At 36.7% G+C, this 22,057-nt stretch overlaps 1 protein-coding gene across 1 annotated transcript in view; it reads right to left on the bottom strand.

The window, feature by feature from the left end:
* Nucleotides 1–2,168: 2,168 nt before the first annotated feature.
* LOC140146735 (cystine/glutamate transporter-like) overlaps nucleotides 2,169–22,057 on the bottom strand; it is an 89,171-nt gene continuing 69,282 nt past the window's right edge. Inside the window, exons 6-9 of the mRNA XM_072168610.1 lie at nucleotides 12,979–13,179; nucleotides 10,400–10,549; nucleotides 8,080–8,257; nucleotides 2,169–3,590 (exon numbers count right to left, since the gene is read on the bottom strand). Coding sequence (XP_072024711.1) covers nucleotides 3,526–3,590; nucleotides 8,080–8,257; nucleotides 10,400–10,549; nucleotides 12,979–13,179 — 594 coding nt within the window. The 3' untranslated portion in view covers nucleotides 2,169–3,525. The remainder of the gene's footprint in view (nucleotides 3,591–8,079; nucleotides 8,258–10,399; nucleotides 10,550–12,978; nucleotides 13,180–22,057) is intronic.

Below are 22,057 nucleotides of genomic sequence, written 5' to 3'. Positions count from 1 at the left end.
TAACATACATGGGCATCTTCAATACCTGTAAAGTGTGCTGAGGCTTGTGGATCAACGTCTAGGCGTTGTGCCTGTGCGTAGCGCACTATAAATCACTGCGCTTTTTTTTTTTTTTTTTTTTAACACACACTGGCTTTTCAAGAACCGTATATAGCTACAGGTCCTGGACACAATGTACATGTACCACAGAGCACAACACAATTGATATGGATCTAACCCAGATTTAATCTTAATATTTACCGGCCATATAGACTCCTCTTAAATACAGGTAACACCAGGGTTAGAATTTCGGCGAGAATCCGAGAAATGATTCTCACAAAGATTCTCGTAAACAGATTTGCATGAATCAAATTTGATTCTCCCAAACTTTTTTAGTGTACACAGAAGTCAATTTGCAAGAAGCAAATGATTCCCGCAAATTTATTTTGCAAGAACTAACAAAATTCTGACCATGTAACACACACGTTTATTAGGAATCATATACAGTTGCAGGTCCTCTTTAATATGGGACACAATGTACATACCACAGAGCACAACACAAATCATAGCTAGTCTGGATACAGCCCAGATTGATGCAGGTCTAATCCACATTTGATCTGAATTTATACCTGCCATATATACACCCTCTTAGTATAAGAGATGCGCCTTCTTGCTACATATTACCATACAACACAGAAGCAAGCACTTAGGCATCATAAATACTACATATACACTAATAATTACTTAATTAACTCTTAACCCACCAGTATTTACATAAAGGTTTCATACAATGTGAAATAATATGATGCAATCATGCCAAAGGAAGCAATTTTGAAAATGAGTCGTTATCATCAACTTGCAGGGTACCAAGCATGTAACAATCTTTATATCCTTATACATTGTTGCAGGGTGGGTTCTTGGATTTATTGGCGCTTCCAATTACTCAAACCATTTGCAACATTTTCCAATACTTTTATTTATCATCAATATATTCTTATTTATTATTAATATATCGTTTTGGTCCTGCAGGAAATTGAACCAGGGATCTCCCGTAAAGACCTTAACATGTGTGCCACGTTGCTTGCAAAGTAATTATTGACATTTAAGTTTTTACAATTTCGTCATTGGGCAGGAAAAACCTATGTGCTTGTGGCCCCTGAACATGTTTAAAACAAAACTGCCAACAGGTTACATAGGAGGTTTTGCTTTAAACATGTTCAGGGGCCAAATGATACATAGGAGGTTTTTCCTGCCCAACGACATTTTTGCAATTGCCCACTTTGGCCTGACTGGATTACATTAATTGTGTCACATAATGAGCTATTCCACTTGAAATCCATACACCCCCTATGGAAGACATGACCTTCATCTTCCACACAGTGAGTGTGAATTTCAAACGGGATTACCTGAATGGGTGACTCCATTTGAAATATACACCCACCTGTGTGGGAAATGGTTTCAACTGGAATAGCCCAATGGTTTTAGATTTAATACACGGCCACAACACCAACAGTAAAATTAATGTCCAATTGTGTATATACTGTATAATGAGACCAAACAAAATTAATTCTTTGTCTCGGAGCTCTCACAATATTCTGAACTCCCAATTTGTTTCTGAAGAAAATTTTTTTGCGGGAAAAACTTCATTACTAGCATTCGCAATTTGCAAAAAGATTGTGTGCCATGTATTTCTCCTTAGTATGACTATCGACAGCTTGTATGAAACAACTCTGCACAAATCTTGTATCTCGCTATCAACATTTATATCTGGATAAACTCTAAAAATATTGCATTAAAATTTTGAGATCAAACAAGCTCAAAGACATACAATTAATTTTGTTTGGCTGAATGTCAGCCATTTTATTTTACTTTTTTTGGAACATACTGCACATGAGTATTGCCATTTTCATTTAGACTCTATCAAGCTATAAATTACCATCAACATTTTAATTCATATTTTTTTGTTTAAAATGTTAATGCCATATTATGACAAAAGTTGTCAATCAGTCATTGCAATTTTAATTCACAAAACTTTCAAAATTTGTGTGCCATAATAAGCAATTTAATTACAAAAATAGTTGATGCATTTTGTGTTATTTAAATTGAAATGTTATTTTTTTGTAGTGCTGTCGTCGGCACAGTTTTTTAATGTCGACATGTCGATATAATTCGTATACCGACATCGACATAAAAAAAAATTCTAAAAAAAGAAAAAAACAATTTTTTTTTTTTTTTTTTAATTTTGGCCAGAAAAGCAAGTTATAGGCCTAAAATGACTTGTTATTCAAGGTTGGAAACCAGAGAAATACTGCTACTCAAAAAAAAAAAATGCCAATTTTTCTTTACAAAGTTGGATAAAGTTGTACATTATTTCTCTGGTTTCTAACCTTGAATAACAAGTAATTTTTTTTTGATGTCGACATGTCGATATTATGTCGACATAAGGCATGTCGACGATGGCACTACTTTTTTTGACAAAATATCAATTTTTGCTAAATTTGTGGAAAAAAGGAATGGGACCAAAAAATGATTTTGATTCAATCATCAAGCTATGGACAATACGATATGTTGCACCTTACAACTTTGACAAAATATCTGTCAAAATCCTTGACATGCTCAAATCGCCTAAAAATTACTACCCACAGAAAAAACAAAAACAAGTAACCGCTATCAGTATTACTAATTCGTGCAAATGCATTGTGCGACGGTTTGGGCAAATTTTGCTGAACTCTGACCTATCAGGAAAATTGTTTTATGTGCTTATGAAATATTGTTCAAATTTTTTTACTACAATAAAAAAAAGAATTATTAAAAATATTTTAATGATAAAATTAAGACAATAATAAATGAATAAATAATAATTACTGTAAAAGTGGGCATTTTCGCGGTACATTAATTATTGCGCGTAACACAGCTGCCGCGAAAATAAAAACATGCAAATAATGTTCTTTTTTAATGTAAAGGTCTATGTAAGAAAACTTGATATCGCAATTAAAAACAAGCAATGTAGTTCAAAATCTGCAAAGCGCAAAAAAATTACACACACAAAAATTACCACTTTTACAGTATTTCCTGATAGGTCAGAGTTCATCTGTACCAAGCCTGTCCCACAATGCACTGCAAATTGAATGCCAGATTGGCTTATTATACACACAAATTTCAAAACTAAGAAAAATACTTCTTCATAATTTCAGAACTGAAAATATAATTTTGTTTTGAAAGAGCAGAGCTTGAGAGAGTCATACTAGATCTACAAGAATCAATAGGTTAACGCACAAAAATAGATCTCTTTTTCTTGCGTGTTACGCTGAATCATAGGTACACACATAAAAAATATGCTTTTTTTGTGGCACCCTGATAATATGGAAGTGTATTTGCATTGATTGTTATCGATTCAAGTCATCAACAGCAACCCAATTGGTCCCAAAATATTGATGACTATTGACAAGTTATCTTCAAATGACGAATTGTCAATATCTGCACGGAAACACAGAAGCTGTTGACTTCTCGCATGGTTGCTATGACGATGCGGATAGAAGGATGTCATCAGTAGGTTTTCTTTTCTTGGTGGACGACACACATGAGCTTCTGACCGAAAAGTGTCACAGCATCTGTAAAAAATAAGAAGATTCATGTTTCCTTTATTGCCATATTTCACATAAAATATAATACATACAATTGACATTAAAATACAATCACAAGCAAATTTGGGAGGAAATGGGCAAAAGGTCAGAGGTAGCTGTCCCCTTCAGCAAACGAAAGTTATCAGTATATGACCACTCGGACTCCGACTGACCAACATGTCCTTCCCCTACTCAGCTTAGGGGCATTATGTCTGAGCAGGACTGTAGCCAGGATTAATTGGGGGGTGCTTGAGGCAAAAAAAAGGGACCTTTTGTGAATTTTTCATTCAGAAAGGGCCAATTTCCAAATTGAAAAGTGGCTCTTTAAGGGGGTACTACACCCCTGCATAATTTTGTGCCTATTTTTTGCATTTTTCTCAAAAATTATAGTGCATTGGTGACAAGTTAGCTATGTATATGATAGGGGCAAGGACTACAACTACTGCACTGGAAATTTTATTTCAGTACAGACAACAGTTGTGGAGTTACAGTCAAAAATGGGGGAAACCCAATATTTGGTCAATAAATCAATAACTACTTGCCTTGAGTTGCTGAATTTTCAGTGCAGTAGTTGTAGTCTTTGCCCCTATAATATACATATCTTACCTGTCACCAATGCGCTATAATTTTTGAGAAAATGCAAAAATAGGCACAAAATTGGCCAGGGTGTAGTACCCCTTAATGAATTATTTCCTTCAAGAAAGGGCTGATTTTCAATTTTTTTAACAGAAAAAACATAGACATTTTTTCCCATTGACATAGGGATGTGCTTCCAGTTGAAATCCATACACCCCCTATGGAAGACATGACCCTTAATGTATAGAGGTTATCCACTTTACTCATGTGTGACTTCTAACAAAAGGCGCTGGTTCCCGTAGTATTCCTCATTCAAATTAATTCAATGCATGACCTTGGAGTTACCTTGGAGTTTACCGGAGTTTTGCAGGGCCCCTTGTAAGAACAACATTTTGCTGATCAATCGGGTTACCCTGTGTAAATGATGTAATAAATAAATAAAAAAAATACATAAATTACCTGCATGACTTTGGCGGGCTATTTTGAAACAGTCATGGTTGCACATGCAGGTACTTCTTTTGAAAGTCCTAAACAAGGTATAGTAGTCGCTGATAGGATATGCAGCTTATAGAACATGGATAACCTCTATTCCATTTACATGTATACAACTGTAACTATTATGCAATGTGAATCTACTACTCAAAAACAGCTGTAGATATACATACTGACCCAATTGCAGATATCAGTCTGCCGATTACAACACATCCAGCGGGCCAGGGGCATGTGTTAAGCATGACATCTTGATATACAGCTATTCCATTTGATATCCATACACCCCATATGGAAGACATGACTTTAATCTCCCACACAGGGGTGTAGATCTCAAATGGAATCACCCATTCAGGTAATCATATTTAAGATTCATACACCCTGTGTGGGAGATTAAGGCTATGTCTTCCATATGGGGTTATGGATTTCAACTGGAATAGCCCAATTATCAAGATGTAACATGAACTCTATGTTGTCTGGTGCAATAACATCTTATGTGCGCAGACAAACAAAAGCTGCCATTTGAAAAAACAAAGGGCTAACCATGAAGCTCTAATGCATAGGCCTTGCAAACCTGAGGTCCATGGTTCGATTCCTGGCTGGGATAACTTTTCCTGTTTTGACATTACGATGGCAAAGATGCTGAAGCATTATGAAGCTGCCATTTACATTATTACAATGAAAACAAACTTCCTATTCATCAATGTAACATTCACAAGTGAGCTGCAAGTACTGTATTGTCTGCACACTCCCACCTCTAATATTTTAATTTTGTCAATGAAAAATTGACCGAAATGCAAAATTTTCTGTGCCATCTTGTGTGAGTAAGCTTACAATTGGCATCAGTAATAGCCATTACAATTATAGCTAAATTGCATGGACAAAACCTATTCTAACTTAAACCTTTTTCCGGGGCATGGGGCGGGGGGGGGGGGGGAATTTCAAGGGGCAAATCAACAAATTGTGCACAAATTGCTGCAAAAAGTGGAAATTTTCATAATTTGGGGTTTTTATGGGAGGAGAGGCAAAAGTTCTGATTGGAGGCATCCCTCATGGTGCCACTTAACTACTGCAAAGAAAGCACATTACTTAAAACAGCTATTCAACAATAATTCACACAATGGTTTGTTCCCTTTCAGGGGTGGAATTTCGTAAAGTGCCACAGGAGTCCAAGTGGATTCTTGCAAGAGAGTTTTGCGAGAGTCCATGGATTCCCGTAAATGGATTCTCGTTGTACAATCTTACGGGAGACCAAAAGGTATTATATGTAGGCCTACGTAAAATGCATTCAAACAAACAAATAAACTAACAAAGTTAAGTTTTTAATATATGTGTCATCATACTCTCACTTCCATATATGTCATTGCATCTTTGGCGACTTGTCCTTTATATTTTGCAGGCTTTGAGTTTTAAGGCGTGTTGAACTTTTAAAAACGTAAGTTCGCTGAGCCGATCATTTCCAGCACGAGTCCACATGGACTCTCGCAATAGGACTTTTACGGGAGTCTCTGCGAGAGTCGACTCTCGGACTCCCGCCGAAATTCCACCCCTGCCTTTGTACAAGGCTTTGATGCTGCCTTATGCACACTCTGCTTTGTGTAAAACTGTGAGAATACCACCATCAAGATATTTCATGTTATTGACCCATGGGTGTGTTGTAATACTCATTGCAAAAAGTTTTAAAGATAAAAACTGGTTGAAACTGGAGACAGAACATTCACCTCATGATTTCACACTTAGGTTAAAAAATATTGTTTGCTTGTCCTCCACAACTTTTTCAGAATTGGGTCGGTCAGTCTGGATTTTTTAAAAATATTTTCTTTTTAAAGTTTATAGCCAAAACATGACTATATGCCTTTAATTAGCTTTTAAATTAATTGCCCAAATAGTTGGCAATTGGGATATTTCTCTACTGTATACCAGTTCATTCATGTTTTAAAACCGTTTAGAAGTGTGTAGAAACTGTAAAAAAAATATTGAAAGAAAAAAAATCTTCAGGAATTTCCTAAATTAGGTTGGTATTCATTTGTACAGTAAAACAAAAACAAAAACTCTTTTCCAGATTAGGGTCGGTCGGTGGAGGACAAGCAAACAATCTTTTTTTTTTTTGCCTAATCATCCTAATCAAACCCTGGGCCTGAATATGGTAAAACAGTGCATCTTATATTTACTTTACCAATCTGTTACTTCCTTTTGGTTAACAGTATTTACTGACACTCACATGGTAAAATGATAACTTGCAAAGACAATGACACTAAGATAACATTGTTTCAATATCTTTGCATGTTATTCAACCTTTTTTGAACAAGTTCATTGGGATGTTACATTCAACTGTTAACATAACGTATTTCGTCAAATAGTCACCCCCCTTTAAATAAACGCCCCCACCACTTTTTTCAACCAAGATGTTTCAAAAATGCCGATATTTCCATACTATCTTGTGTAGTAAGCTTACCAAGTTGCACACATGGTCAATAATAGCGTCAATAATTGGCGAAAATCTGGATCAGAAACCCGGAAGTGAGCCAGAAGTCAGTGTTTCTAGTTCATAGTTCGTCATTTTAGAGTGTGTTTTTACTTTACCTAATGATTTTAACGGTAATTATCGTTCTAAAATTGACCTTGAATAAACGCCCCCCTTGGGAAAATGTAACACCCCCGGGGGTGTTTATTTGACGAAGTACGGTAGTTCTTTTATGTTCACTTCCAACAAGAAAACTTAAGGTGTTAGCTTCACCTTTTTATTGACATTTCACCACTACACAGTGGATTCATCAGACTGGTAACTCATCACATCTGACTATAAACAACAGGAACCACCGAAGATGGCGTGATGAGTTGGTCCAAGATATTATTGAGTGAATAGACCCCCTCGTCCTTGTTCAGAATGTTGATCCTTTTCGACAAGAGCTATTCACTCAATAATATCTTTTACCAACTCATCACACAATTGGCAATTTTGGAAATAAGGTGCAAACAAGTAGGTTATTTATGCTTTCTTTGTCAAAAAAAGTCCCAAAATGTTGGGAAAAGGACCTCTTTTGAAAAAAGGGTCCACTTTGAGGAAAGAAAGCCCACTTTTGAGGGAAAAAGGTCCACTTTTTCAAAATTCCCCCCCCCCACCCCAGCATACAAGTGCCCCCAGGCCTAAACATGCAAGGTATGATATTGGAATGTATATTGGGCTATTCTAGTTGAAATCCATATACCCCCTATAGAAGACATGACCTTAAATCTGCCTCACAGGGAGTGTGAATTTCAAATGAGGTTACCTGAATGTGTGACTCCCATTTGAAATCTTCACCCCCTCTGTGGAAGATTAAGGCCATGTCTTCTATGGGGGTGTATGGATTTCAACTGGGATAACCCAATGTATAAGTTCCGTGATGAAGATGCTTCACGCTATACTTACTTATTTTCTTTTGTAGCCACTGAGGCTTATTCTCCCACCAGATTCCAAAGAAGTAGAATGGCACCCCCGTAAAGATAATGGCGCAACCTATCCCACAATCCACTGGGGCAGAATACAATGATACGATGACTACGTAGAGACATAATAAGATAAATAAGATTGGTACGACCAGAGGAACCTGTAAAATGGAAGACAAGAATACAATGATACAATAAATATAATGGCGCAACATATCCCACAATCCACTGGGGCAGAATACAATGATACGATGACTACGTAGAGACATAATAAGATAAATAAGATTGGTACAACCAGAGGAACCTGTTAAATGGAATGCAAGAATACAATGATACGATGAATATAATGGCGCAACATATCCCACAATCCACTGGGGCAGAATACAATGATACGATGACTATGTAGAGACATAATAAGATAAATAAGATTAGTACAACCAGAGGAACCTGTAAAATGGAATGTAAGAGTAAAATGTTCTATTTATGACCTTCAGACAGTTAGAGAAGGAGGGTTAGAGTTCATAAGGGCAATGTTGGGTCGATTGGTTACAAGAATGCTGTACCAAAGTTACACACACTAACGCATGCATGTCCGTCAACTATAGCTTTAGTCACCTCCACCGTCGCAGCACCCTATAGTTTGATTTCACTCTCTATGTAGAGTGACTGGAATCACACTGACGGCGGAGGAGAATACTAGCTGGTCAGACTCAGACGGTCTAATTTTATCAAGTATAAAATACCTCAACATTCACTGTCATATCAGTTTACTACAGAATATATTGTATGCTGAACTTATAATTTAAAATTGTAAACCTGTTAACTATAATATAATTGTATTTTTATACCAAAGTATTAGGACATGTGAATAACATCATGTAGGAAGCAAAATGGCTGCTAATTGCACCTATTGTCAATAATAATTTTTACCTTGATGGGGCAATGACGTTAACATGTTCAGGCAGCTGTTTCGCACATGCATCTATGCGGCGTCTTTAAGGCGTGCATGCATACGCCAGCGCTTTGAGCGTCCGCTAGCTGCGCCAAATGAAATGTGCACTGACGTCACTGCCATATCAGGGTGAAAAATGATACACATGCTTGAATCGTGATGTAATTCTATAATTCAACTTTCCCTGGTTAAAGCCACTATATTTGAGACTACTACCGTAAAAACTCGATAGTTAGCATATGTGCTTATAGGGTGTATCAAAATGATTGGTACCCATCAGTTTCCAGTGATTATGGACAAGTCTACTACAATAAAGTGCAACTTAGGAGCTACCTTATTTACAGATGCATGTTATGAAAGGTCATAAAACTATAAATCATTGGCATTTCGAGAGGTTCCAATGTTGCATATTGAAGAACAGGCTTGTCAATAAACACCAAAATCTGATGGGTACCAAACATTTTGATACAACCTGTACTATCAAACACTTTTAAAGAGTTTAAAGAGCCCTATCCACAAAAGTGTAAAGGGTTTTGAGCAAATCATCGATACACATAGTTATAAACGAACAAGTAAACCTGCAAATTTCTGCCTCAAGCCCATAGCTCAGTTGGTAAAGCCCCGGACTATGGTGCAATTTCATGTTTTTTAATGCGCTTGATAGTAAGCACATATGCTAACTAGCAAGTTTTTATGGTACATTGCAACTATAGTGAACATTTGATTTGAATGAACACATCTGCCAACAGAATGAACATCTGCTGCAGACACTATGTGATGAACACCCGTATACCGTAGAATTCTGTCTAGAAGCATATATGCCTCTAAACGAGGGGTTTTTTTAACGAAAGATATGAAAGGCCAATACCCTTCTCAAAAACATTGCAATAGATTGGTCTTACAAATATACATGTTTGTACAGCCGCCTTTATCACTAATATAGTTGTTCAAACTCCAAATAACGTTTTTGTTGAGAGTGTCTGCCTCTTGTCTCTTGTGTCAAAAAAACCTCGTTTAGAGGCATATATATGCTTGTAGACGGAATTTTACGGTATGCTAAACGCAGAAGTGAATCCAACTCACTCGTGATTGGTTAGTATTTTCAATAAGTATGCAAGGTAGTGTGTTTGTATTGTACTTTAAAATACAATCGCGGTCGGATTGCGTAAAACCATTAGTGTCAATCAGTCTTGAATTGTGGGTGGGATATTCGGCCTGAATTGTCAAAAAGTAGCTAAAAAAACCCAACATGTACCCCTGGATTGACGCCCATGTGTACAGCTGTTGGCAGCTGTGTTCATTCAAATTTAATTTTTACAGCACGACAGACAGTCAGATATGGCATACTTACAGTAAATGGCCTTTCTATATCGGGTCGCTTCCACCTCATGTAGGGCAGCACACAGACGGCGAGACCGAGATATAACCACTTAGCGAAGCTTAGATAATTGATTAAGCTGTATACATTATCACTCATTAGCAGAACTATGCAAATTGGAAGCTGAAAAATAAAAATAGAAATGTAACAGGCTGGAGTAAAGAATTAGGCTTTGAGTTTTGAGGAGTGCGATCACACTCCTCCGCACCCAAAAATGATCACAAGGAGTGCGATTTATCGCACTCCTTAATCTTTAAGCTTACATCACATTTTAATCACACTCCTCATTCACAAAATAGCACTCCTTCGAAGTTCGAAGAGTGCTATTCGAGCAAGTTCGAAGAGTGCTATTTATCACACTCCTGAATTTTTTTAAACTCAAAGCCTGAAGAATAACAGGCCAAAAAGTGGGCTTGATTCATTTTGCTTTGAAAATAACAAGTTACTTCATTGGTCAAAATTTACTCCCTTGAGAGTTGTTGCAAGCAACAGGAGTATGAATTCAGCTAAAATAAGATGATGTATTACCATGGCAACTGTGAATAATGGGTTTTAAAAGCTACTCGACTTACTTCTTGTAACTTAAGGAGAAATGTTTACTGTCTGCTACAGACTAAATAGGATTGAATACTAAACTGCTCAAATAAAGAAAGTCCGCAGTCATGTAACCCGTCATACACCAAAATCTGATCGTGTTATGAACATTTAATTGATAAAGTCGTGTGCAGAATCTTGTTAGCTCCAACTTGATACCAAATTTGCCACCAAAAACTCTAAATTCAGAGAGATTGAGACCAGTATATGAAATTTGGTGCATTTTCAAAAGTTGCAAATTAAAAAATGGACCACGCGGAGCTATAGAGGTGAATGGCACAGCGCGCCCATTGATAAAGCCGAAACAACCGCTAGGTCATATCGATCGCATCGAGCCCTAGTATTCATCAGTAAAGCACTGTAGCAATCCATGCGTTTTAAATTAACAATTGAATAAAGCGCGCACTTGGGATAGTCGACATGGGTTCATCGTGGGCAAGCAAGCTTGACCACATTACCACGCTAAGCAATTTCGACCGCGTTATCGTTTTGATTTGCAACTTTTGAAAATGCACCAAATGCCATAAACTGGTATCAGTCTTTGTCACTTTTGAGTGTTTGGTATCAAATTTGGTATCAAATTAGAGCTAACAAGATTCTGCACTCAACCGTATCAATCAAATTTTCATAACAAGATCAGGTTTTGGTGTAGGACGGGTTACATGACTGCGGACTTTCTTTATTTGAGCAGTTTATATGAAATTCTCGTCTACGCAATTCAATTTTCAAATGTAAATTGATGTTGACTCAAAGCTGTTAACAAAATGAAATGAGGCTGTCCTAGGGCCTAAAGCTTGTAAAAATTGAACCATATAGATAGACAATGGTCCTTGAAAATATTTTCCCCAAGTTTTCAACAATACGGCCAATAATTGACCATGAGATTAGACTATGCCATAGTCGATTTTTGATTTAAAAAAATGTTATTAATCATGATGAACGCATTCAGTTGAACTCGAAATTATACTGATATTTAGTAGGCCTACATCAAAATACTAGTATAAAATGGTTATGAAAAAGTTTAGGCTATATAATTATATTTGTGACAGTAAAGTAAAGTAAAGTATAGGCCCTACGTGAGGCTTATATTATTGAATGCAACATATCATAATGGCATAATTATAATGACACTTCAATACTGAACAATTCTAATTTTAGAATCTGCCAGTTTATTATCCGAAAAACCGACTATGGACTTTCACTTTTAAGCAGAACTTTACCCGGGACTCACACACTGTCAATCATACTTGTTTATCAATAAAATCTAACCACAAGACTAAGCATGGTGGTACAATACGCGCTAGATGCATACGTTCATCCACCAGCACAAAAGCGCTGCATTCCCTAGATAGTTGTGTACCATGTATAGTTATAATGGTACCAGTACTCGTCGGGAGGATTTAAACAATAACGAGATCTGGGCGACCAATCACAAGCCAGATTCATTTTTAAAGATGCATTACATCATCACCAATTTTAGTTAGGCCAGAAATTGGCCTAACTCTCAAGGCAAAGTCAGTAGTCCACTTGGGAAGCCAACAAACAGAGGGCGTACGGTGACTGAAAAGATCAGTTGTGAAAATCTATCAATTGTGCACTCATTAATTAAATCAGAGTTTTAAGTTTAAATGTAATAGCCAGAGTAGTGCACAATTGGCAAGTGGACTACGGAGAAGTCTACCATGAGATATGACAAATCCTTGGATTGGGGTGTCAGATTGAATGTATCATTTTGAATAAGTTGATGATATTCAGACAAAAAAATTGTTATTGAAAAACAGTTTTTTTATTCCTAAATCCTTCAAATGAGTCAAAAAAGAAAAAGAAAAAACACCTTAATTTTCGCTCATTTTGGGGTCACATATGTGCAGTGTACATGTATATCTCGAGTACCCCTCCCCCTTTTTTGATTCTACTCAATACTTGTTTGGGACACCCTGTTCATATCATCATCTTACCATAAGTAAAATGGCAGGCATAGGTGTTCTCTTCTCAACATGAATCATGGACAGTAAGATGGGGAAATGTCCCTCTCTGGCCGCGACAAACGTCATCCTGGAATCACTCAACAGACTGCCGTTGATGGACCCTGCGCATGAGAGCGCGACCGCAACCGGGATGATCCACATCATGGGTCCGTACATGCGCTCAGCGAATGTCTGCATATAGAAAGAAGAAGAAAAAAAATAGAATGTTGTTATTATTTTTATAGTTTTTAAGCAACTTCAAACCTGACCGAGTCTTACAAAGGATGTACATGTAAGGCTGTTGGGGATATAAATCAAAGAGATTATACCCAAGGAGTACCAACTCAAAACTGCCCTTGTGTACAGCTCAAATTACCGTACTTTTCCTGACCAGACAGTCCATGCCAAAATTGTTACTACATCTCTTTTTGATGTCTGTCATTTTGAACATCACACTTAAAAGATGTATGCTATGTAGAAACTTTATTTTGCAATTTCATAATTTGCATATTATTAGCATATTTGCAAGAAAAAACATGAAAATCAATAAATACCTATATTTTCACAATTTCAATATTTTATTAGAAATTAAGCATGTAGGCCGTTTGTTATGACTTGATGAATGAAGCTGTTAAACAGATTTTGATATTTTTGCTTATTTTTCCTTTTTTGCCCCAAAATGTGTAAAAATCAAAATTTTTTGGATGACCTATATTTTCTTTGAATATTTTTTAAAATTTCTTAATTTAGGTATAATACAGTGCAGAAAAAGATGTCGAAAAATCTGTCAAACAGATTTCCAATAAATTGTTCCATTTTCCATTTTGGGTTAAATACTCAATTTTCATGCGGGATATTTGAAACATAAAATGAAAACATGTCCATTGCACTTTTTCCTCGAGATGTACTATAATATCAAGGTTACGGATATATTATAATCCCTTCTTATCTTCACTGATCCATCAGATACCTATTGTTATGAATGATCAATGAAAAGGTTCAGAACTGGGCTACTAATGGTCTGTCAAGTATCTATAGTTCTTTTCATGACTGTGTCAACTCAAAAATCATGCAAGGTCGAATGTAGGAAAAGTACGATCAGTTGAGCTGTAATGCTATGGTAAATCCACCATTTGGATTGTCGCTCATGGAGGCCAAATAGTGTATATCTGGTAGTTATCAGCAAGATCCTGAAATCAAACAATAATTGAGAAGCATAATGGAGTCAATACTCTTTGCTTCTACCTCCATGAAATCGGTGAACATCTAATATGTAAAACAAAATTTACAAAATAGAATGTTGATAATATTTAGACAGCTTTCAGCTGCTGGTGGGCATTTTTGCGGTATACATACATTTTCAATTACAAAAGATAAAGCACAGAAATTGCAGTATTTACAAAATTGAATTTGAACTGTAGTCTGTACTCTGTACAAAGCAGAAACATGCTATCTGTTCTATCAGGGACAGGTAAATGGTGAGTTAAAAATGGGCGAGTGATGAAAAGCAAGTTACCCCCTGCAGAGATTAAAGAGCGATGGTGTTACTGTAACTCGCCGGTAGGACTTGATGGCTTTGTCGTAACTCACCTTTAGCTTACTTCGTGGGGGGTAATTGACAAAAAACTAATCTCTGTGGGGGGTAACTCGCCCTTTAACTCATTTTTTCTTTAACTCGCCTAGTTACCACTCCCTGTTCTATCACAGATATTGGCAATATGTGGTTTAATTTCAGTATCTCCTGAAACATTCAAATGTTTACCATTAACACCGCATGCTGATTTCTAATTAGGATACAGAATTTGAACATAACACAGAATGGATACATTATAGCTCTAAATGGGCTATTCCAGTTGAAATCCACTCTCCCCTTGTGAAAGATTTTGGAAATATCTGCCACAGGAGGAGTATGTTTTTCAAATGGAAATTGATCAGGGTTAATTTTGAAACTAATACTCCCCTGTATGTGTAACTTTACCTACATCTTCCACAAATGGAGTGAGCATTTCAAATGGAAGTACCGTATTCGTTCCAATTAGCGCAATGCCCCAGTAAGCGCCCACCCAGGGTATTTTCAACTTGCTAAAGGCTACCAATATTATGTTGAAGTGACAGATGTCGATAAAGTGAAATAGCTGCAGGACTACAAGTCCTACGTAAACTTGCAATGCATTTTCTGCATCAGTAAAGCTACTAGAACGTCTCAGGACCCTTTTATAACATACGTAAATGTGTCTCTAATAAACACCCCTTACGAAAAAATTAGGTAAACGAGGTAAAAAATAAGCGCCCACCCAAAATGACTTTGTTGCGCTTATTGGAATGAATACGGTAACCCATTTTTCTATTCCAATTGAAAGATAGTCCTCCCTTGCTCCCTCTGTGGAAGACTTTAGCCAAATCTTCCACAGGTGTAGTGTGGATTTTAAATGGAATAGCCCAATGCGCTTTTTATATGCCACATCTGTTTGTGCAATTCCAAAAAGCAAAATCTCATCAATTTTCTATTTATATTACCATTTTAAAAACAAAGATTTCATTCTCGTAGGACGCCCATTTCATATTTGGGAGCAATTTTACGGAATACAGTTTCTAATAATTAGTGGGTTTTTAAGCGGGTTCGCGTCGGACAAGTTTAGAACTGTCAAGCTTTTCGTCAGGAGTAGCTCTGACTTCTTCAGGACAAAGTACCTAAGAATGAGACATGTAGACCGCCCTTGTCTACTGATGACTCTGAAAAGAGTCGTTCACTGAAGACTGCCCCTTGTCAACAGAGAACTAGCAGATCTCGCCTATCTGCTAATATAAAGGTTTTGGTGGCTCTGAAAAGAGCCGTTTGCTGAAGACTGCCCCTTGTCTACAGAAGTTTCGGTTTCAGCAGATAGGCGAGATCTGCTTGTTTCTGTAGACAAGGGCAGTCTTCAGCAAACGGCTCTTTTCAGAGCCACCAAAACCTTTATATTAGCAGATAGGCGAGATCTGCTAGTTCTCTGTAGACAAGGGCAGTCTTCAGTGAACGGGCTCTTTCAGAAACCAAAACATATAGCAGATAGGCGAGATCTGCTTGTTCTCTGTTGACAAGAGGCAGTCTTCAGTGAACGACTCTTTTCAGAGTCATCAGTAGACAAGGGGCGGTCTACATGTCTCATTCTTAGGTACTTTGTCCTGAAGAAGTCAGAGCTACTCCTGACTAAAAGCTTGACAGTTCTAAACTTGTCCGACGGCGTAACCCGCTTAAAACCCACTAATTGTTATGAATTCCCGTCGTAAAAGCCTATCCCACAAACAGTTTCTAATACTTGAGAAATCTAGCAAAAATAAATGACAACATTTTTCTGCAATTTTTTTGTTTCAAACATTTTGTTTGTGATCGAAATATGAAATGAATAAATCCTATGAAAATACAACCTATAATTTCCCCAAATCTTTAATTTTCATATCTAACATAGCCTACTCTTATAAATTATATAATTGTGATGAGTCAAATATTACCATAAATCACGACTTTTAAAAAAGGCCAACTAATGGCCTACCTAACACCACATATTATTACACATGTGGGGATTTTCAATTAGTATAATTACGTTCATATTAAAGTCATCAATATTTCATAGCTATGACTATTAATGACTTGCGACCCAATATGAATAAATGAGACACCTAACTGAGGAGATCCTCTTGGCAACAAGTCATGTTCTATGATTGTGCGCATCTTAGAAATCTAAAATAATCTTGTTTAGGTGACAAAAATAAACCCTGTTCTACAGACAGACGGACCTTTCAAGTAAAGAAATTACTATTATTTTTGCAATTTTTCCCATCATTTTGCTCATGATTTTCAGTCAAAATAAATCTACTTGTTGCCCCAAACAGCTGATTTTTACATGCGTACAACACTTTCCATCACACTTTTGGCCAAAAAATGGCTGATTTTACACACATACAGAAAATTTAAAATCTCAAAAACAAAAAATATGGATCAGTAAAGCCAGTGAAACAGGTGTTGTTGTTGTTTTTTTGCCTTCGTAGCGACATTAACTGGAAGTGGAAATACAATGTGCATCATATTTCAAAGATTGCAGTTTCATTCAATTTAATTACTCAAGAATAAACTTTTTAACACTTTCAATGTACTGTAAAGTGTGCTGAGGCTTGTGGATCAACGTCTAGGCATTGTGCCTGTGTGTAACACACTATAAATCACCACGCTCTTTTTTACTCATACCTATATACACCAAACAAGGAAATCCCCTCCCACTTGGCAACAAGTCATGTTCTATCATAGACAGTAGATGGATTATGTGCATCTATGAGAACTAAAAATCATGAACTGTAGTCATATTTTAACTGAAAATATAACCAGCATCATACTACCTCTGATTGCAGTATTATACAATTGCTCCAGAATATTCTTAAAATTATTGGCATCAAAAGAATGACCTTCCGTTAATCTATCAGGTCCTAGTGGCAAGTCAATGTCAATTGAGCCGAGAGTGATTGAATCAATTGATGTTATCTGTTCAAGCTTTCCTGTTTAAAATGCGACAGATGTGATGTTTTTTCCAAACCTATGCAAGAAAAATTACACACAAAAAATTCATTTTTTGTGCAATATAGTCCTTCAAGAATGACTCTCGGCTTGAGAAGTTTAAAAATATATATCGAGGCACCTCGGCCTTCGGCCTCGTTGTTCAGCTTTGCCGAACATGCTCCCCCCCACACACACATAGCCGAGGTCATTCTTGAAGGACTAGTGCAATATGGCAGAGAAAAATACTGTTTTTTTACCAATTTTCTTCCATACTTTCCTCACAATGCATTGCATTCATATAAAGAAATACACATGATTTCTACATAGAGCTCTACAAGCAGAGTTTCCAAATAAATTTGGGCTGCTAAGAATATGCCATTTTGGAGGCCAAAAAAGTGCACTCAGATTTTCCAAAAAACACAAAAATCTGTGATTTCCTGTCAAAAATGCAAAATCTAAAAAAAATCAAAAAAACAAAACAAAAAAAATTAGAAAAACGCAATGTCAAAAAATGCATTTGGAGCCAAAATACGCAATTCTTAGGTAATCTGCTGTTATGACCAAACCACTTGAGAGGTTGTTTGGACAGTGTTTCATTTTTCTTCAGGCTCCATAGTCCGTAGCGTATAAATGATAACCATGTATGTTTGCAGCAACTACTGCTGTATTTCTGCCACAGCCTGTACAGTTTGATCAGCTCGTAATCGGCGGGAATTAATAGGCTTTTACCACTACGCCGAAAAAGTAGACCCATGTTAAAGAGTGATAGTTCCCCTATCTGGTCTATATTGTGCAGGATATTGTGCATGTTAAAGAAAATAGACAACATATGAATAGGACTTGAATAAATAATTTGTGGTGCTTCTGGCAAAATGTCACAAGACAATTTTCGAAATAAAATATATAGATATTCAATCATCCGTGATGTTATCAGGCCTGCAGATTACGAGCTGATCAAACTATAGTTTATTTTGATTTTGATATACTGTTAAAGAGATACGGATGACAGTATAGAGAGGAATATGTAGTGGGAACGGAAAGGTATTATGTCTGATGGCGAACAGATCAACAGGAAATCACAGAGGAAACGGAAAGACATAATGTCTGATGGCGAAAAAAAAAGCCTCACAACTTGTATAAACTGCTCTGTAAGGAAACCTGCCCTGTTAATTCAATCCAATTGATCTACTTAGAGTTGCAGGTGCTAATACCATGAATACTGGGACATTGTGGGTTAAATAATTATCTGTCTACAGAAGCTCATACCGACATCTATACAATGACACCTAGATTCATGGACATGATATTTCACCTTTAAGCAGTCACATTACCTCAATCAGTAAAGGGCTAGACTTTTGTTTGTGATAGTTCCATTTGCAGCCCACACAGTGCCATTAGCCTGTTTTAGTTGGAGAATAAACGGAAATGGAAAAACACAACTTGCCATGTCTAAAAGATGTGTCTGCTGCAAGCAGCAAAATTTGTTAAAGACCTATTCAGTGATTTGCTCATCCGTAAAAATCCGTAAGGATCGTCAAAATCATCAAAATACAGAATTTGGTACCTACATGTTACTGGTTATTAAAGCCTAAAAGCTGTGTATTAAAGACAAAAATATAAGACATTTTACATGAAAATGTAATTTCTCTAAACTTTTAGAGAAATCAGCTTAAATCAGCAGAAATCATGTAATTGAATGGGGATTCAACTTTGTCAATACTGCTGTCAATACCTAATGACAATTTTAATGACTTATCCTTTACTTTGTGCGTCACCACTTGGGGTTACTTGAAATTTTTACAAGCCGTGTTTCAACTAACCCCACCCTATGTTTCAACTTACCCCAGGGGTGGGGTTAGTTGAAACACTTTTTTCCAAATTTTCAAATTGGATTATATGAATAATCATAAGCAGGTCCAATAAAGTTTAAGGCTGTAGCATGTATGTATATGTTAAATACTGATATGGTTAGTGTTTCTTGAAAGTAATCGGTTTGCGTTAAAGAGACGATTTTGTGAAAAATGTTTCAACTAACCCCAATCTCCCCTACTGTTCTTTTAGGGACACCCTGTATGGGATGATATGCTGAATCTCATTTTGTGAAAATTAAACTTTAAGTTAAAGAGACAGCCTAAAGCAGCCCATTGGTTTTATATTATTTTGGGATACTTTTAAAGCTGTTAATATTGCAGATGTTATGAATTCATGATCATGATATTTATTTGTCATCAAAACATAGCTCTCATAATATTAATGTATAATCTAATTATTCTGAGAAGCATTATTTTGTCATTGAATCATCAAATTGTGATTAAATTATTCCAACTAAAAATTATTACCATTGACGTCACATCTGTTCATTTCTCAAATTATATTGTCTGTCTTGTGTCAAGTTGAGAGTCCACCGTGTTGGATTTTGTAGTGGCAAATTTGAATCGTGCACAATAACCTAATGCAGCAGGGTTTATACACATGCGTAGAAGGGTGATTAGTCCATATGCTGGCAACGCAACCACGTAAACGCACTGGATTTTGTAGTGGCAGATTTGAATCATGCGCTAACGGATTGCAGTGGGGCGTAAACTCGTAAATGCACTGATTCAAATCCGCCACTGCAAAATCCAACAAGGTGTTATTCTCAACTTGAGATGAGACACAGTGTTGTAAATATACCGTATCCGTAATTTTTGTCACAAAAACTGGACCATCTTAACATCACTCAAGATTGCAACTTTTTCAATTCCACTTTGTTTTAGCAAATATCAATCAATCAATATACCAATCAACCACTAAATCAATCAATCAACTACTAAATCAATCAACCAACCACTAAATCAATCAATCAACCACTAAATCAATCAATCAATCAACCACTAAATCAATCAATCAACAAAGCAATCAACCAAGTAATCAAATCAATGAATAAGTGACACTGCCTTTGTCATGTTTGCCAAGCACAATAATCATACTTGTAACCCTCCCAATTTCACCCTTGCCCCCCCACTTCTGAAACAATACCTGGTTCCTGGTGCCACCAATTTGCAAGTCCATATTGATCTGAATTTGGGTAGTCCACATTGATGCAGATCAGGCCCATAACCAGGATTTATTTGAGGTGGGCTGAGACTTGGGAGTGGATTTTGAAAAAGTGAACCTTTTTTCAAAATTTGGACTTTTTTGACCAAAAACGCATAAAAAACCTGCTACTATCGCAAATGGGACTTTTTGAGTCAAAAGGGCGACTTTTGGGCTTTTAGCGATTTGGAGGGGGCATCCACCCCCTTGCCCCTAGTTACGGGTCTCATGCAGATTTAGTATCCCTAGTGGAGCTCCCAGTAACAATAAGTTGATTCTGTTTCAAGGTACTAAACCTTAACCCTAACATCACGTCACACCAGTCTTCAACTCAGATTCTCAAATTTGATGGCACTTCATGTGAGTTATTATAAATCATGTTTCCTATATCTATCATGGCAAGTCTACACTAATCTGGCGAATGGATATGATCTTACGCCCCTCCCTTCCTGAGCGGTGCTCCCTGAGAAGAAGGGATCGTGGTAGTTCTGACTTTTGTGTTTTGTGGACGAAACACAAATAAAATGTGCTCTTGAGATCTGAACTTCCGAAGCGAGTAAGCTGAGTCATTTGAACTTAATTCTTTCCCCTGTGGCATCAACCGTAATCGCCACATATAAAATCGCCACACTAATCTGGATTTGGGAAGTCCATATTGATGCAGGTTTAGTATACTGTGTGGAGTGCCCCAGTACCAGTAGGTTCTGTGTCAAAGTATTAAACCCTAAGCAAAGACTAGTCGCCAACTCAGATTCTCATATGTTGATGCCATTTCACCTGGCCTTTAGATCACATTTCCTATATCTCTCTATCATGTCTATCTGTTCAGCAGATACTGTTTCAAAAGTTAATAGAAATTTCATTTCATTTTTGTCTCCGATTTCAATGCTTTATCTACGGCAAATATTGAAAGAATGATACTGAAATGTGGGGTCCTGGATCCACATTTTGTATTGTTGCATATTTATAATACAATTTTGCTCCAGGGGATTTAATTATTGTGGGGTAAAAATTGGGTTTGTTTTGACCAGATTTCATCGCTATCCAAGATTTATACCCATACAACTCAAATAATGTCACATTTGGTCGGTATTTTTTCATTATTATTACTTTTCCCGTATTTATAAAAATTTTCACCAAAATTGAGACCTATCTCTATACCAGAGACAAAACTTCTATACCAAATTTAACAACAAAAAATGGGACATTATTGTCTCAAAATTTACAATGTTGGCCTAAGTTAGAGAATATTTGACCCAATTTTTTTGCAAAAAGGGGAAATCTTTACACCAGAATACTGAAAATGAGACCCATTTAGACGGCACATTTACATACTTAGTCTGTGCTACAGGCCGTGTACCTATATGACCCATAGGGAGATAAAATACTGGGAACCACACATTCTTGGAAACCATAGCTCGCTACACCCCCGCACACTCACTATTCGAGGGTGACGCAGTTTGC

The sequence above is a fragment of the Amphiura filiformis genome, chromosome 2 (assembly GCF_039555335.1).
Source record: "Amphiura filiformis chromosome 2, Afil_fr2py, whole genome shotgun sequence".
In the NCBI taxonomy this organism is placed as follows: domain Eukaryota; kingdom Metazoa; phylum Echinodermata; class Ophiuroidea; order Amphilepidida; family Amphiuridae; genus Amphiura; species Amphiura filiformis.
Note: the sequence above shows the minus strand (reverse complement) of the source record. Positions and strands in the feature narration are given on the sequence as shown.